This window comes from Drosophila mauritiana, chromosome 3R (assembly GCF_004382145.1).
Source record: "Drosophila mauritiana strain mau12 chromosome 3R, ASM438214v1, whole genome shotgun sequence".
NCBI lineage: Eukaryota > Metazoa > Arthropoda > Insecta > Diptera > Drosophilidae > Drosophila > Drosophila mauritiana.
The window spans coordinates 20,762,395-20,779,972 of NC_046670.1; the positions used below are offsets into that span (position 1 = coordinate 20,762,395).

Here is a 17,578-nt window from a genome sequence, read left to right on the forward strand (position 1 = left end):
CTTTTTTTTTGGTTAAAAAAGTTTATTAAATTTTTTGGGGTTGTTTTGATTAGTAAAACACGAAACCTGTCAAAATGAACACATAAACCAGGCCGGTTAAAAGTTGGTTATAAATAAATATTGTCAAGTAGATAATATATAGGATATCAGATTTGTATAGAGAAAATCCATCCTGGAGTTGGGGCTTAAGTTTAGTAAATTTTAAAATGGCTTCAGTTTCATCCTTGAAAAGGCACACAATAATACGGTTTGAAAATGCACGGAATGTTCGTTGTTCAGGGACAGCGGGGTCCTGAGATTTGAGACCAAGGTGGAAGAGAGTGGGCGAGAAAGGTGTCGGGAACAGGATCAAACATCAACTCCACGGGACGAGTGCAGGTCCACGCATATTTTAGAGTTGCGATTTTGCTTCTGACTTATCTCTAGTACTTGGAACATCTCCTTGAGAGCCTCGCTGGTGCCCGTCTTGCGGCGATTGCGTCTTCGCAGGGTCACGCCTCCCGACTTAAACTCACGCATCAGAGCGTCAAGACCTGAAACAAAAAAGGTGAAAGACAATGAGACCCAGGCTTTGCGGCGAAATTACAATAAGTCGCTACCAAAGCCGAACGAACATGCGGTTAGATGTTAGCATAGGATTTGACATAATAGTGTCCCGAGGAGCAGTCAATACTCACCTACGTAATCGAGTAAGCTTGGGACTTTAAAGGACTTTGGCTAGGTGGCAATTGGACATAAATCACGGACAGAGTCAAACGGGTTGATGCGAGCACCATGTCGGGCACTCAGCAACTGTCACCGCCGACAAATGAAGTTGGACCCTGATACAAGTCAATGGAAATATACGGTCTCCTACTCCTGCTCAAGATATGTGTGTGTGTGTGTGTTCAGTGGGGTTTTCAGCACGAGAGCTCAGGACTGGCCGGAGCAGGAGCAGGAAAAGTGGCGCAATAAAACACGGAAATATAAAACGCACAAATAATAATAATAAGCCATGCCCGGCCGCCCAGTAACAACAATGCGGCTTGCGGTTCTGGAACGGTGCTATGGCCATGGCCCTTCCTCGTAAAAATAATAAATTGCGTCCTCTCCGCCATCGTCATCATCGTCGTCGAATTTGATACGGTCCTAGCTTGACAGTTTTGGGCGGGGATGGAGGAAATGGGCCAGGAACCAACATAAAGCAAGGCAAGCGCAAAGTGTAGGAAAAATGCGAGAGCTTCGTTTAAAGCCAAAATTCAGACAGGTTTCCTTGGTGGCGTTCCAAGGAAGCCAGTCAAAAGCCTTTTGCTCCAGTTCGCCGGAATCTCGGCATGGCTCGGGAGAAACTTAAATCAAATTTAAGTTTTCAATGTATCGCATGAAACCGGAAATGGCACTCAGAGAGACGCGCAGAGAGCTTTAGTGTCGAGCAGGATATTGACAAATGTGTGCGCCCCCACTCCCAAAGACAATTCGTTTAAACCGTACTCTAGCGCACACACATAAGCCCGTAGATTCGGCAAAAGGCAGGTCATGGAGGTCGGTCGCCCGTAGAAAGTGAAGCTGGTAGCAGGTATCTGGTGGCCATGGCAGCCACACCAGCAATGCCAGGCAGCAACTTGTTGTTATGTATACACACAACACAGCCTGGCTTGGACAATATCAGCATTTCCATTCACTTCGCTTCGCTTCGCCCCGCCTCGCTTCGCTCCATCTCGTTCCGGTGTGGAACGCTTCATTTGTGTTTGCCTCCCCGCCGAGCAGGACGACGAGCTTGACTTGACGAGTGCGGCCAGGACACGAGCAGCGGCTGATGCCTAGCCGTAAAGCTGATGTACGGCTGGTTGCCAGCTCAAACGCTTCACGTGCCTCAAGAGACGCGCGCGCGTTCACCGCTCCACTCCGCTCGCAAGGCGCTACGCCACTCAGTTGCATACAGCCAAGTTTTCTATACATGTGGATATATATCGGAATATTTATATATACGTATATTTACGTATAAACCGTCACATTCGTGGCTGCGTTTTTCTGGCTTCCAACAATAAGCGCGTTGATTGATTTCGATTTGAATGTGCGCTCGTTACGCATACGACTCGTGGTGCGCGCCAAAAAGTAGGCAACAGAAATGAAACCAGCGCCAAAACAAAACGGAAACGGAAGTGCTTAGTGACAGTGTGCAGTGTCAGTGAAAGTGTTGAAGTGAGCGAGTATGTGTTTCTAGCATGGCCCTGACATTGCTGTTTTGATCTGAGGTTTTAACCCCAAGTAAGTGACGAATTTTAATTTTACATGCATAAGATATATCGCCACATTGCAATAACCTGTAGCTGCACATTCAGGTCTAGCTACTGGATCAATATTTAATATACAGAGGTGGTCAAAAGTATTTACACAACGAGCTTTTTTTTCAATTGTCAACTAATTGAAAAAAAAGCTCGTTGTGTAAATACTTTTGACCACCTCTGTATAGCACGTAGATACATATTTGCCAAAGGTGTATATAATGTAATCATGCATATCCTGCCTTGCTGCACACACGCACAAAAGGTTCAGCAACAATGTATGAACATGGGTATATTTACCATTAGATGCGGGTGTATGAGTTGATTTCATTTTCATTGAGCTTATCAGAAAGTCTGCCCTGCATGCGTATGATATCTCTATTCACAACATGATGATTTAAAGCATGTTGTGTGTGTACATGTTTATCGTTTAATGTTCCTGCAACCCAAATAGATTCGTTTACACAATTGTTTCACCGTTAAAAAGACGTACATTAAACGGCAAAGATGGCCCACAAGTGCTGTGGCAATGTAAACACCTTGCCCTCTATGAAGTACACACTTATATGTATATAGTTATATTTCCTTAGCTTCGCATTGTCCTCCATATGTATTACAAAGTGAGAACAAATAGACCAGCAATCAGTAAGTTCAGCTTTACAGCGAGGTAAAATTTAAAGCCTAATTAAGTTTCAACTAGTTTTTCATTGCGGGTAAACGCTGGACAAAATCGAGTATCGAAAATCCGAAAGTCAATTGAATTTGTGTACAATGATGTTATTACGGCCAGAGTGACATATAATTAAAGCTTTTGTCAAACTTTTATGTCATTTTTAAAATATATAACTTCAAGCATTGCATAAGAAAGGCTTTAACATTTGAGGAATAATTTTCTTGAATTTTTATGTGACATCACTATTCAAATATGTATTGATGATAACGATACAATCGTACAGCATTTAAATGCTAAAACGGAGCATCGTGCTCCCTGTGCTAATAATTCCAATTGATACCATGTCTAGGGCATCACTTTCCGCTGCCTCCCGCATCCCTGACCCTATCCAAAAGCTACTTGCAAACTTAATTAAGAAGTTGCTGCTGCGGCAGTCGAGAGTGAATGGCACAAGTGGAGGAGGCGGCGGAAAGCCAGCCAGCCAGTGAAAGCCTGCATTGAGCCGTAAAAGAAGCCGACGTGTAGGTAAAATCAATTACAATCGCAGACGGGTTTGTGTGTTGCGTGAACGGAGGTTGGAGAAGAGGAGCGGGGACAGGGGCCCCACCGGATGCATGAGTGGCGTGGGCGTAACTGACAATTGACAGCAACAAGTTGGGCGCTTCAACCAGATCTCCAGGACACGGCGACAATGGCAGGCACTTGTCAACGCACGGCTGGTTAGGATTAGCCGCAGACACATGGCTGGTAACATGAGTGGGGTGGTAAAATGGAAAATCTCCTGCTGACAGCTTTTTTCAGGCCAATTTCCCGAATTCACGCAGACAATGCAGGCAAACTAATCTGCTCAAATCGATTCAGGCCCATGAAGGGCCTCGAACATGAAGTAAAGTCTGTTCAACTTGAGAATAGTTTTTCGTACTCACGGGTCCCGATGAGTTCTGGCACTCGAGCTCCTTTCGAACAATTGTAAAAAGTTACTGGCCAGCAGCTCTAAAACTTTATTGAATTTCCATCCCCTATGAAAGGTCCCTTAAGTAGAAAACGAAGGAAGGCTGACCAATGACATTGTCGTAAAAGTGTAGACCAAAAAGGCCGATAGAAAACGTGTTTGGGGGCCATCAATGTGGCATTGACACTTTAGCCCACCCACTGAAATACACACAAACTCTATATATCCTTTTGAAAACTAGACAACTGGAAGGCAGTTTGATTCTGGATCGGATTACATACCTGTTGCAGCCTCGGCCTGTACCTGATGTTTCACATTCTCGATGATCTTGTCGCCGCTGCCCTTGCGCAAGCTATGTCCGGCAATATGGTCACTCAGGCTGCCAACGCCAGCTGCCACAAATCCCCCGGGCGGAAAAAGCTTTCCTGCCATTGGAGGAGGGGGCGGTGGTGGAGGAGGCGGCGGTGGCGGAGCGGCCAGCGACTTTTGCTCAGACTGCTGGTAGTGCGCCAGTTGCTCCTCGGCACGATCAGCACGCGTGACTGCCTCGCGCAGCTGCTCCTCGAGTATCTCCAACTTAAGTTGTAATTTTTTTAGTTCATCGTTAGTAGTTTTGGCTATAGCCGCATCCATTAGATTTTGCTACAAATGCAAGAAACAAGAACAAGGGTAGAACGGGGCGGGCGAGCAGGAGCAGGAAGAGATTGGGTTGATTTGTGGTAGTGTAAGAAAATTAGTAGATCTATCAAAGCATATAGGGGGCAAGTTAGTGCATCGAAAGCCAGAGGATCGTGAGTGGGGGGAAAGCGGCGCACGGCAAGCGAGTTGCTTACGTGTCTCGGTTGGTTTTTTTTTTGGTAGAGGAAAGAAGAAAGGTTGACCCGGCACCAAGAATGGGGAACAACAACACGCCCAGCTGGCCACATTCCATGCATTTTTCAGATCGTATTATATATGTGCATTGGGGGAATCGTCTCCACCAGCTGATCTTGTTGTGATTCAGTTGCTCTTGAAGATATTCGAGAACGGCTTGAAAATGTCAAACACGCTGCGTGTTTGCTAATGGATTGACAGATGGACAGAATAGATAGATTGATAGATAGCCATAGATCAAGTGCAAAATCGAAGTGTAACCAGAACTTGGGACTAACCATTTCCACAATGCGCTCGTTGTGCTCCCTGGCCTGCTGCTGCACCTGGTCCTGGATCTGCTCGAACTCCACCTGCTCGTTCAGCACGCTGGACGACGTACTGCTCCTGGTTCCTGGCTGGCCATCGGTCAGATCTCGAGTCTTCGCAGTGAGCTCATCATTGCGCTGCTTTAACTTGATAAGAGCGGCTTCCATTCTATAACGCCATCCATTTAGTTTACATTTCAGTATTGTTAGGAATATAATAATGTACCCACTTTTGGCTAGTTTCCACGCTCTCCTTCATGTTTTCGGTCAACAACTTGGCCACTTTGGTCAAGTTGCTGTTTTCCGTACGCAGCGCTTCATTTTCCTCCTCCATCGCATGTTGCTAGAACAAGAATGAGAAAAAAATATAATTAAAACCTATAGTGGACCATTAAACTGAGTCATCTATTCCGCCCATACAAGGGTTTATGTTTTCTAACGAACACTACTTATCTCGCATTCATAAATGTAAAAATTGTATAATAATCACAATATATTAACAAACTCTAGAAGCGCGTTAAACAATTGTTGTTGGGTACTCCCGCATCATACCTGCTCCAATAGCTCGGCCATCTTTTCGTTGGCCTCGTACAACTGCAGCTCCACCGAATTGGTGGAATTTTTGAGAGTCAAAAACTCATCGGCCAGACGCTCCACCAGACCGCTGGTAATGGGCACCCCTTCCGAATTGGCATCAACCAGACTGTCCAACTCCTGAGCTCCGATGCTGTCAGCACTGTCTGCGCTGCCCGACTGCAGGATCTTAAAGAGCTTTCGCTTAAGTTCAACGGAACCGAGCACCGAACGGGGAGTTATTGGAGGTGCCGAATCCTGCTGCTTTTCGCGAATATGCTCCAGCTCGCTGGTGAGACTAAAAATGGAGATATATAAGTCAATAAGAAGTTTAAACCTTTTGTTTAAGATTTGAAACATACTTGTGAATTTGATCGACCTTCATTTTGTGCAACTTGTCTAAAGCGTTTCGCTCGTTGAGAGCCTTGTTGAACTTGGAGCTCAGCTCCTTAATTTGGGTCTCGAAGTTGGTCTGCTGCTGCTGCAGGGATTCCAGTGCAGCACACATCTTCTCATGCTGAGCCTGCTGCTCTTCCTGTGTGGTTTTATCTGTAAAAAGTTTAAGGATTAGCTTTTTGACTGTTTAGAATAATATTACAAACGTTAACTCACGGGTCTCGATTTCCAGCTTAAGAGCCTTGTTCTCCTCCCGGAGGGCAATGTTATCCTCCAGCAAGGTAAACATATCGTGCTCTGGGTCCTGCTCGTTGTAGTCCGGTTCCCTGACGCGACTCCTACTGCGTGTCTTGGCCTCCTGGGTGCGGAACTTGGCCACCGGTATGCGACCGCGTCGCTCCATAGTCCTGAAGATTTATTGCCTGACGGAAGAGTAAATTATAGTTCTAGTTAATAACTGATTATAGGAAAATGAGTACAACTTTGCTTACGTTTTGCCAGCGCACAAGCCTTAAAGCCAAATCCTTAACCTCTTATGCTAAGCAATGCAAATGGAACTTAATGCTGCCATCACCAAAAGATGAATGTTTTAGGTGTGCTGGATGCGATTTGAGGGTGGATGGGTGGTGTATGGGAATTGCTACGGATGAAAGTGTGTGTTGCATGCCGCGAATGTGACCAAGCGCTCCTGGGGATGGGGCCCACATTGAAACGCCTTGGAGTTTTACTTTTCGATTTTATTATTTGCTGTTTACAGTTTCTTCTTGATTTCTGTTCTGGTTTAATCTTGCCTTAAACGCCTCATTTCCTGTCTCTCTATTTTGCCCTGGGTGCCGCATGTGTGTGCTTCTGTCGGGTTTTGTATTCGACTCGCTCGGATTCTGCTGTTGCTTTGCTCAATCTTCTGCTTCGACTGCTAAAAATGCAGGACACCAGTTTGCCTTGGTTAAATTAATACCAGAAGTTGGCCGAAAGCATTTGGAATGCCTGCCGAAAGTTGCTACGAAACTAGTTAAAGTGCCACGCCCACTGCTCGATTTAAGCTTATAAATGGTTTAGCTTGGCTTTAGAAATATTTGCTTGTTAGTGCAGAAGCGATTCTATTCCTTTTGCTCGTTTTCTCCTTCTGTTTTTTGTCAATTCTTAACTATTTTAATTTAACTGTGTTTTTGCATTGGGTTTTCATGGTTTTTGTTTCTTTTGCTAATTCTTATGCGTACAATTTCCTTTGCTTTTGCCGTAAATCAATTTCATATTTTGTCACTTGTAGTGTAAAAATAAAAAAAACCTAAAGTTTATACACAAATTCTCGAGTCTAGTACAACTCTTTTTTTTGCTACATTTGTTAGTTTCCTCGCTTTAAATATTTTATATATAAATTTATGAGATTGATTTGCTTTCGTTTTTCAATTTAGTTGTGTTTTTCGTTCAATTTTATAAAAATAACTAATTAAAGGCGGCTTAGAGCTCTTTGTTTTTGCTTTTTCACTCGTTACCTTGTGTTTGCTTCTATGCTTGATTATTTTTTTTTTAATTTGGTTTAAATAGCTATATATTGGGTTTTATATTTTTTCGAAATTAATATTACTGTATTTTTTTTTCTTTTTACAGCTAATTTTAAGATTTATCTTTGGATAATCATGCTTTGTGTGCTAAATACTTTACATGTCTTTACGAATTTTATAATTTACATTTTTTTTAGTATACGTACGTATAATGTTTTATAAATTAATATTGTTTTAATTTATTTATATATATTTGATACGTGAAATTTCTGAGTCGATCAAGAAGCCTCAGAATTGAGATTGGAAATACAGATCATTTGGGAAAAGAGGAGAGTAAGTTTCGTATTTGTTTTGAGCCATTCGCATAGAAAGTAGATAAATCAATGTAGTTCGTTTTAAAAAATGAAACAAAACGAAGTTCATAATGCTTTGTACTGAAAGGTAAAATAAACAAAATTCGGTTTAAAGTCTAGAAAAGTATGCTAAGCTACGCACCTAGTTCTATAAATGATGTCCGCATTAATTTAAATGTTTAACGAAATACTGTGGGATTACAAAAATGAATAGTCCATATGTAAATATACATAAATATATTTCTATACCCGGTTCACATTGGGTAAGGCATTGTCAGAATTTGATTTTTTGAAAATATTTTTCGACATCGTAGATTCAGTTTTACATAGTTTTTCAATTTTTTTTTTATTTTTTTTTTTTTTATTTTTTGATACGAGTAATGTGTAAATATGTTTATCTGAATTATGACCAAGTCATACAAAGGGAATATTCTTATAGTTTTGTAAGGAACGTGTTGTGATACAAATGAAATGGATAAGTTTTTGGTTCCCAAAGAAATCTGTGTATAAAAACAAAGAATTTTCATTTCGTCTGATCTATTCATGGTGCAACCTATAAGTGTTTGCAAATCTTAATTTTGCCAGATATATTCCTCGTATCTAACAAACGAATGTGTTAGAGAGACACCCCATGTGTTGTAAGATTGACATGTGAAATTTTAAAATGATCGTTTGCGTATTGTTTATGACTTCGACACCTACGACCGCGCCTAGTCTAAGGAATGGTTTCAAACAATGTTTCCGTGTGGATCAGTTTGTGGTTGGTTGTTTGCTTCGTTGTGGTTATTTGTTTCTCTGCAATCCGATGGGCTGGTTGGTGTTTTGTCATCTACATTTCCTCGATGAAACCCCGCAGTTTGTCGATGAATGGGCGACGGTATGCTCTCGAATGTGCCATCTCTAGCTTATACCACTTGTCGAACGACTCCTTGGGTATCACCTCGCTCTCGTACAGAACGCTGAACGTGTTGCAGATAGTTTCGCCGGCAGCCATGTCGTCCTTGTACTCGGTCATAAAGTGCTGCTGCAGAGAGTCCACAGCCTCGTCTATGCAAGCTATCTCCAGCGCCTCCTGGGCGTCGATACACAGTCGCAGTAGTGGAGTGCAACAGCTACGGAAGCTCTCGGTGTTCAGCTGCAGCGGTTTAGAGTTGCCGCCGCTCTTGTTGTTGTTGTGGGTATTTGTCATCACAGTCAGGGCGAAATCACAGCACAGAAATCTAGTGAGCTGCCTCACAAACTTGTCATTGATGGCCACGTTGGTGTTTATGTAGTCGATGGCCATGTCACATGACATGGCTAACAGGTGTCTAATCCGCTCTACGTGCTCCACCGGCGAACGTGGAGTTGTGGGCGCCTTAACTTTGGCATGTCCTTGATTTTGTCCGGGTCCGTTGTCCAGAAAGTAAAAACTGTGCGATTGTACAAACTCCCGATACTTGCGCACGTCGCTCCAGAAAAGCTGGCCTCGATCAAGCTTGTAGTCGTTGTGCCACAACTTGCGGGCATAGGCTGCTCCGAATTCCTGAACAAAGTAACTAACAAAGGCGTACACAAACCGCTCGGCAAAGAAAAAGTCATCAAGCCAGCGCCGCTGCCAAACATCTTTTAGGTCCAAATGGCCCGAGTGAATGATAGGCCCCAGGAACTCGAATACATAGCCCCAGCCGTTTGGTACATCCACCAGCAGATCAGGAAAATCGTCGCCAAACCGGGAGTACGCCTCTTCAAAAATCTTCTTCTCCACGGCATCCTTGTCCATTAGATAAGCAAAGATATTGCCGCAGGCCTGCCGGTGCTGACGCTTCACCGTAGACTTGTGCAAGTAGTCCGTCAGTAAATAGAGCAAAGTCTTCGACTGTTGCGAGCCGCTATGCGAACACCATGCACTCAGGACCTCCGGTTGCCATTCGCGCGTGTAGAGAGCCTCCTCAACTAGCTTTACAATGAGTCCCTGACATTGCTTGCCATCGAATGCGTCATTTACTTCCACATTGCTCTTGTTACCGCCAGCAGGTGCAATGGCAGTGCCCGCAGCTGTCGAAGGCTGCTGGTACGGCAAGAATTTGTAGTTTTGGCCCGGCCGTTTCAACAAGGATGTAGGCGGAGGTGCACTTGACGTATTTACTTGCGTTGAACTGACCGGACGGTTGCCGACATTGCGCCACTGGTAGTGCGAAGAGTTGCCTAGCTTAGCAATTGAATCGTCGGTGGCACTGCTGTTGCTAAATCGCAACTTGCTGGGATCTATGCTCAGGGTCTGATTTTCGTGATGCTGTTTGTTTGGCATCTTCTGCATGAAGTAGTTTCCGCCATCGTGACCGTGCTGATTATGATGCTTTTGGTGCTGGTGATGAGTTGACTGCTGGTGCTGATTCATTCCCCCGCCACGACCTCCACCGGTACTGTGGGACTGATCCTTGGAGTCATCGTGCTGCTTCTGTCGTTGACCGCGTCCGCCCTGCTGTCCTGACTGATGGGTGGCCGGCTGATCCCAGTTGCGTAGCCTTAAGTCGAGCACATCTTGCATCATAAACCGCACTCGACTGCTGATCTTAATGTGGACCTGTTGGCGGTGCGACGTACCTCGGGAACGGTTTATAATGTCCTGGATGCGGCGGAATATCTTCTCAATGCGATCCCTCAGCTGGTAGTGCTCCGGCAGACTAGATTCCAACAAATGACCCACTGTGGTCAGTAGCTTGCACATATACTCCAGTTTCTCCTCACATCCGTGTTCGAGTAACGACTCCACGCAATTGAGAACTCGATCGTTGGTAAGCGACTGCAGCTTGAAGAGCTCGCCGATAAAACGAACAGTGCCCCAAGCTCGTCGTCTGAATTGGTATTCCAGATCCTCCATTTCGGCGCGCAGCTCCGCTTTTTTAGCTGGGTCCGAGCACTGGTTGATGCGCTCCATTGTTGGCTGCAGCTTCTTGGACTTTGCGTTGGCATCATTTACATTTGATTCAAATTCATGCTGAATACGCGTGATCAACGAGCTGGTGAAAAGGGATTTGTTTTCGGCCTTGATCTCGTGGAAAAGTACCTTGCAGAAGCGGGCATATGTGGGTGCAAAGTTCGGTTCACTAATTGTCTTCTCGAAGATCAGCAGCATGACCTGAAAAAATGTATCGATACCGTGTTGTTAATTTTCAAGAAACATATTTAAATCGTATATCAAAGTATTTAGTTTAATGCTTATATGTACATACATATGCATTTAAGCCAACTTACATTTGTCATTTTAGCCTCATTGTCCATCTTGATACTGGACATCTCCTTAAGGAGCACTTCAAAGTTATCCGGCGTCAGTTTGTTGAGAATTCCACGCACTTTTTTCAGCACTCCCTCGACATCGTCGTCTTCATCCTGACCACCGGCTATTGAAACGCGTCGCAGAGTACCTGGCTGCCACGCATTCGCGCACTCGGATAGCTTTATCTCCTCCTTAAGAGATAGCTGCACACGGATAATGTCCATGTGCCGCTGACTGGAGTTCGAAATTCCACCTCCTCCGCTACTTCCACTGCCCATACCACTGGAACCGCCCATTTGCTGATGTCCGTCGTGGTGCTTCTTGTTGGGTCCGTGACCACGACCTCGCTTCCCGGGCACATAGTCCAATGATTCGTTGAAGCTCATATGCTGGTACTGCTGGATGTGCTGGTGCTGCTGCGGTTGCTGCTGGCGCGATACGAACAGCTGTGAGATGCAGTCGCCCTTCTGGCAGGGCACCATAGGTGGCTTACGTGAGTCTCTTCGCTTGGCAAGCTCACGTAAAGTTTCAATGCTGTAGCGATAGTTTTTGGGAACCTGCTGAGCTGGACTCGGGCTGGGACTCTTCGACTTCATTTCTTGTTGGCGACTGGTTTTGGGGGAGCCCGGTTCTGAGCCAGTTGCTTTAGGTACCGGAGAGCTCATCTTGCTACTTGCGCCCTTCTCTCTAGAAATTTGTTCGACAACCTTGGGAGCACAATCCACATTATCTGCACTCCTGCTGCTTTGCGATGAGTCATCCTCCGCCGCTTTACTGATCGTCGAGCTTGACCATGTGGAGCTGCATATGAAACCTGTGTCGTTGCGTGGATCCTCATGAAAATCACCGAACTTGATTTCGGCCTCGGCATTCTCCTCCGTTTTGGTCACTCCTCCAGAAATCACAGGAACTGGCTCATCTTCCTCGCAAACTGAGCTACTACTGTTAAGAAATTGAAGCTGTTGCGTCTCCGCGTGCGCAACGGATGTGTCGGGGCTGTCCTTCTGCAGGAACTTGGCCACAATCTCTTCGTTGGCTAAATGCTTCTCTGACTTCTCTCCGGTAATGTTCGACATGCTGTCGTCTTTGTTGTCAGCTGAAGAAAAAATGATTTCATTTGACTCTCATTATCGTTTTATAAGATCAGTTCTTAGGAAATTCAATTCCTATGAAAATGGAATTGCACAGAAAAGAAGAAGATAAGACGCTCCTATGCTTTGTCGTAACTAATTTTAAGTTTTGTAAATTAAGTAATTTGTACTTACATTCAGGATCGCTGTCCACCTTCGCGTCGATGCCATCCTCATTATTATTGTTGTTGTTTTTGCTTGTCAATTGCTCCTTGGGATTGAGCATAGTTTTTTTGTCTCTTAGAATAGAACTTACTTTAGGATTATTACTAGTTGCACTAAGCGTATCAGTCGTCGGTTGCGCCGTCGCCTTGTCATCGACAGCCGCCGTTCCTTGTTTGGTTGTGGGTGCTGTTGCCGTGGTTGTGGTCAGTGTGCTCATTGATGTTGTGGTCACTGTGGCAGCATTGTTGCTATTTGTGTTAATTTCTAGCGCGGCGCTGCCATTACCATTGCCCTTGCCATTGTTGTTCTGCCCTTGAGTGCTTGTAGTGCTTGTTATCGAGGATTTCTGTTTTTTCTTCTCCAGCTCCCTGGCCCGTTTTTGGGCCTGCCGTTGTTTCTTGGTAGTGGTTGTTATGTTCGCGGTGCCGGCAAGCAGGGTAACGGCAGCCGAGATTCGTGAAGCAGTCGGTGGTAATGCTTGTGTTGGTAGTTTTCCTGGAATCTGCTTTCCATGCTGCAGATTGTTAACAGGCTGCTGTTTAGGCTTACTGGATGCATGGGTCGGTGTCGAGGCTGTCGACGAGGAGGCTCCCGAACTGGTCGTAGTCGAGGTGGCGGCTTGAATACTCGACTTCCTGTTGGGTGATTCCGTTTTTGGCTTAACCGGCGCTGCTACAGCTGTGGTAGCTATCGACTTGGTTGGCTTCTGCTGGGCGACACGCGAAGGTGGCGGGGTTGTCGATGGGCCAGCTGGTGTTACCATCGACTGGCCTCTGGGCAGGATGGAGACGCCTGAGCAACCGCTGGCCGCTGCCTCAGCTACGTCATTCGCTATGGATGCTGGCGTAGCTGTACCTGTGAGCAAAGAATTTAGTCGACGTTAATGTATTAAACGCCACGGTACTTACTTTGTTTGTTGGCCAATTTGGGACGTTGCTTTTTGGCTTGCTCTTGGAAAAGCACTGGTTGCTGGCATGTATCGGTTGCATCGGGCAAGTCCGACTGTACTATCGGCAGGCTATTGTGGGTCTCCGTGACATTGTCCACTGCAAGAGGAATCATTAGACTTTGACACTTGAAGCCCGGCTAACTTCAATTCAACATCTCAACGATATTGAGATGCTTCCCTTCGTTTACAAATACAATTCTAAAGAAAATTTGGACGTTTTTATGAACTCACCGTCACTATACTGCCAGAAGCTTAGATGGTCTTCTGTGTTGCCCGAGTGGGCTAGTATGTCTTTTACAATTACGCTGATCTGATCCTTATCCGTTGTTTTGGATGGAGGTGATGGGTGTACGTCCTGACCCACAGCGTCTTTGCAGTAAACCGCTTCTGGCAGGGAAACGGACTGCTTGAGGGAAGTCGTCGGCTTCACAGTCTGCACCTGCTGATCTACCATTGTACCAGACAATACCGATGACGCCGAGACAGAGTCCATCAGGGTGGGCGCCTGGTACAGGCACAAGGTACTATTGTCATCCAGAGCTGTGTCCAGATCTGTGTGCTGTGTTAGTGTCGAGTTTGAGTCCTTTTTTATAAAAACCGATCTTTTCCATCCATCCATCACATTCTCCATGGTGTCAGGATGGATGATGGGAATGGCGTATTTGCGCTTGCATACCTTATCGCTGTTGGCCCCCAGTTGCGGTGCTGTTGTTACTGAAGGAGTTGGAAGCGAGGTGGTTGAAAAACCACTGGCCACCGCGGGAACTCCAGTCACACTTGGGACACTAGGTAAGGTGGTGGCGCTGTTGCTCTGCAAGTGCGGAGCAAATGTGTGCAGCCCGCCTGGTGGTTGGGGTGGCGGCGCCTGCATTCCAGCCGGAGCCAAAATAGGGGTCGTCATCCCAGCAGGCGGTCCCAATGCCAAACTAGGAATGCCAAAGTTGTGGGGCAGATGAAAACCAGCAGCTCCGTTCAGGGCACCGCTGCGCGAGTTCATCATGGGAGCCACACTTGTCGGAGCGGGACGTTGGGCATTTCCTGGGGCCATGGTATATGCGGTAAAGTAGTTGGTATGTTGGGCGGTGGGAGTAGACCTCTGCCCTCCGCGCATATTGCCGCGATGTGTATTGGCACCACTAACCACGTTGTTTCCAGCAGTGTTCTGAGCGTTCGGCGCAAGTTGGTAGTAAGCTAGTGTCGGCGTTTGACCAGCTCCCGGTGCACCGCCTGGACCTTGTTGTTGAGCAGTGGAAGGAAGCTGTTTCTGTTGTGGAGGAGGTGGCGCAGCCGCATAGAATGGAGCTCCAGCCGCTCCGTTAGGGGGAAATGTCACAGCTGGCTGCATGCCCATCAAAGGTCCGGTCTGATTAATTGGTATATAAGTGGCGGAAATGTAGGGTCCACCCGCATTTCCGCCGGCAGGTGCGATCAGGCCAGCTGATTGTTGAAAGTGGGGTGGTAGAGTTGGGTTGCTCAGGGCACGAGACATGTTCGCCCCAGGCGCCACGCCATTTGCTCCACCATGGTGACCACCAGTAAGGGGATGTCCCAATGTGTTGGAACTGGCGGCGGCGCTCAGTTGGAGGGTAGCGCCGCCGCCGTTGGCACTGTTGTTAACCGCCGCGGAATGGGCGGCGTAGGACGGCTGGGTATTGTAGTAGATGACCGGCTGGTGGTGCGCCTGGGCCTGGACTTGCACCTGCTGCTGTTGCTGTTGGATGTGTTGCTGAAGATGGGCGGCGGCGGCTGCTTGTTGTTGGTGTTGCTGCTGCTGCTGTTGCAGTAAGTGCTGCTGCTGGTGGTGGTGCAGGCCGCTGTGGTTCGGTACGAACACTGCGTGGGACTGCTGCTGCTCCTGCTGTTGCTGGAGGTGATGGTGGTGCGAGTGCGGCGCCTGGTGATGCTGGGCTTGATGGTTGTGGTTCTGCTGATGTGTCGACTGTGGCCTGGTTCCCTTCCCACCCCCTCCCTGTTGAGGGAACATAGGAGGACCTTCGAAGGATCTGCACACGCATACAATCGCACCGTCACACGCACAGGCACACACGGAGGGTTAAGAAAACCGCGGCCAGAGCAAAACAGATGTACAAATCGTAATGTTAGTAAGATGGAAATGAAAGTGAAAATGGAGTTGGCGATGTGGAAAATGCTTGGCGTATTAGGGTTTCAGGCAAAGCCGTGAATACATGCGAATGAGAGTTATAACAAACGTGTGCAAAAGCAACCAAAAATTATCATGCAAATTATGTGTTTAGATCTTATGACTAGGGGCTATTTTACGAATGCACTCCCTCTTTTACCCTTTTGTTTATTCGCAAGATTTCAATCAATTGAGCTCTTTAATTGGAATGTGGTGCATGATGTCACTCGCGGGGCGTGTATACATCCAAAATGCTTTCGAAGATGGCTCACTTGCGCAGCCTAAATACTTGTACATAGGTGACACACGGTAATAACAAGTGGCTCTATTAGTCAGTACTGGCCTTAAAGCGGAACAAAACAAAGGCAGCCACAAAGAAGCAGCTGCCAGCGAGCGTAGGAGGTGAGCTATGGTCTGCTGTCGTCTGTATGGCTACAACCAGTTTGGCATTTCGTCAGCACTTCCATCGGCACAGTGGAGCCCGCCAGAACTAGATCACTTAAAACTGTTTACGATATGATTTTTTTTAGTAACCAAACGAAATTTCATTGTTGTTTTGCTAAGCAAGCGTTCAATGCTGATTGATAAGAATATGAAAACAAACATTGGCCAGTATTTACTGTGTTGTTCTCTTTGGAGCTCTCTGCTGGCCTAGAAAAACCAACTCCGCTGCAGTTTGCGGCCAAGCACCTCCAAGCCAGAAGAAAACCAGTTTTCCAGCAGACAAAGTACGTGCATGGCTCTTTTCACTCCATGGCGAGGAAAACGAAAACCTGGCTGGCAGATAGGCTCACTTGTTTCATGTTTGTTTGTAAACAAAACCAGTTGGTATGTGTGGGTGCTGCTCTAAATGGGATCGCGATCGCTGATTGGGAGTGCATTCGTACTGGAGGCAGTGTGTTATAGTAGGGTGCTTATTTAACTAATAAACAAACAAGTAATGCAAATTGTGTAAAAGCAAGCAAAAACTATAATGGGAGTGACTTGTAAGTCAGATTTCGAAACTTACCGCTTCCTGTGCGTCGATTGGTAGATGTGATGGTTCTCAGTTTATTCGATTTATCCTATTTCTAAGATCCTAAGGTAGACCTGCCTTTAAGCCTATCCGTCTTCCCTTGACACCTGGTCAAGCTCTACGCCTCCTGCTGCTGCTTATTTGCTCCTCCGTTCCTTTTTCCTATTTCCCGCGGAAACTCCTCGTCTTTGTGGTTGTTGGCTCTATCCGGAATACTACAATAGCTCAGATATTCCATGTATAAAAATACTCCAATTCACTATGATGCACATGTACATCTGCATTTGTGCAGACGGACGAGTGGCACGTACACGTACATGCGTACAAATATACAAAATAACGTACGGCTAGTGCTAAAATTTCACGGTAATTTGTTCTGTAAATAAAGGCGTCAGAGGAAGTTAAAACGTATGCTTAAATTTTGCAATTGCGAGGAATCAAAATTACAATATGATGAATATGAACATCCGAGCAGCGCCTGCTACGAATTTATTCCCTCTCCTTGTCCAGCTGAGCAGCCTCAGCCCCGGATTGAGAATGAGAAATGGGCAGCCAAGTGCAAATTCGTATTTTGACACCAATGGCAAGGGGTCTTTTTTAGTTTCTAACGTTTTCAGTTTTTCAGGTAATAGTTTTTCCTGCAAAGGCGCGGCGTTGGTTTATGTTTTTTTACCGTTTTGACTTTTCGCCGTTCGCTCTTTTTTTTGCGCTCTCTCTGTCTCTGTCTGGCCGTCAGTACTTACCGTTCTGTTCCTGCTCGCTAGCACGCTCTCTCGCTCGCACTCCACACACAAAACTGAGGAAGGAAACAAAAAAAAATGCAGTTCCACGCGGGGAACACGCCAAAAAGTTGCTCTGGCACTGCGCCTTTACATCAGTGCATCGTCTGCTTCACCTCGTTATGTATACACGGCTCACTATAAGTTACAAACAATTTTGTAATGTAAATAGTCTGCAGAAACACGTCCGTTCCGTTTGATGAAATCAGAGTGACCGTTGCGCGTAGGGATGGTACATAAGTCGATG

The 17,578-nt window shown here is 46.0% G+C and overlaps 2 protein-coding genes across 5 annotated transcripts; both read right to left on the reverse strand.

Annotated features, from left to right (window-relative positions):
• Position 1: 1 nt before the first annotated feature.
• LOC117142597 (shootin-1) lies at positions 2-16,637 on the reverse strand. 4 transcript variants are annotated; one of them, XM_033306673.1, is made up of 8 exons: positions 16,547-16,637; positions 6,253-6,458; positions 6,003-6,189; positions 5,620-5,938; positions 5,298-5,410; positions 5,041-5,236; positions 4,171-4,531; positions 2-533 (listed from the first exon to the last, which is right to left on the reverse strand). In XM_033306673.1, exons 2-8 carry the CDS (start codon positions 6,437-6,439, stop codon positions 349-351), a joined length of 1,548 nt encoding a protein of 515 aa, XP_033162564.1. In that variant the 5' UTR covers positions 6,440-6,458; positions 16,547-16,637; the 3' UTR covers positions 2-348. The 4 variants fall into 4 exon arrangements, 3 of the variants coding, with proteins under 3 accessions (XP_033162564.1, XP_033162565.1, XP_033162566.1); XM_033306674.1 differs by lacking the exon at positions 16,547-16,637 and adding an exon at positions 6,528-6,651; XR_004459566.1 differs by lacking the exon at positions 4,171-4,531 and adding an exon at positions 4,723-4,948 and having other exon boundaries at positions 445-533.
• On the reverse strand, positions 6,772-16,636 carry LOC117142595 (eukaryotic translation initiation factor 4G). Its single transcript, XM_033306670.1, has 6 exons — positions 16,547-16,636; positions 13,629-15,400; positions 13,357-13,494; positions 12,419-13,303; positions 11,132-12,249; positions 6,772-11,015 (listed from the first exon to the last, which is right to left on the reverse strand). Exons 2-6 carry the CDS (start codon positions 15,379-15,381, stop codon positions 8,724-8,726), a joined length of 6,186 nt encoding a protein of 2,061 aa, XP_033162561.1. The 5' UTR covers positions 15,382-15,400; positions 16,547-16,636; the 3' UTR covers positions 6,772-8,723.
• Positions 16,638-17,578: the final 941 nt, after the last annotated feature.

What these genes read in the sequence shown, in the direction of transcription:
- LOC117142597 (XM_033306673.1), bottom strand. Translation starts at nt 6,439, where the DNA reads ATGGAGCGACGCGGTCGCATACCGGTGGCCAAGTTCCGCACCCAGGAG. An exon ending in AAGGTCGATCAAATTCACAA is followed by an intron (nt 5,939 to 6,002) that starts GTATGTTTCAAA and finishes CTCCATTTTTAG; the next exon opens with TCTCACCAGCGAGCTGGAGC. An exon ending in AGCGTGGAAACTAGCCAAAA is followed by an intron (nt 5,237 to 5,297) that starts GTGGGTACATTA and finishes ATGGCGTTATAG; the next exon opens with AATGGAAGCCGCTCTTATCA.
- LOC117142595 (XM_033306670.1), bottom strand. Translation starts at nt 15,381, where the DNA reads ATGTTCCCTCAACAGGGAGGGGGTGGGAAGGGAACCAGGCCACAGTCG. An exon ending in CAAATTGGCCAACAAACAAA is followed by an intron (nt 13,304 to 13,356) that starts GTAAGTACCGTG and finishes CTTTGCTCACAG; the next exon opens with GTACAGCTACGCCAGCATCC. An exon ending in GGTGGACAGCGATCCTGAAT is followed by an intron (nt 12,250 to 12,418) that starts GTAAGTACAAAT and finishes TTTTTTCTTCAG; the next exon opens with CTGACAACAAAGACGACAGC.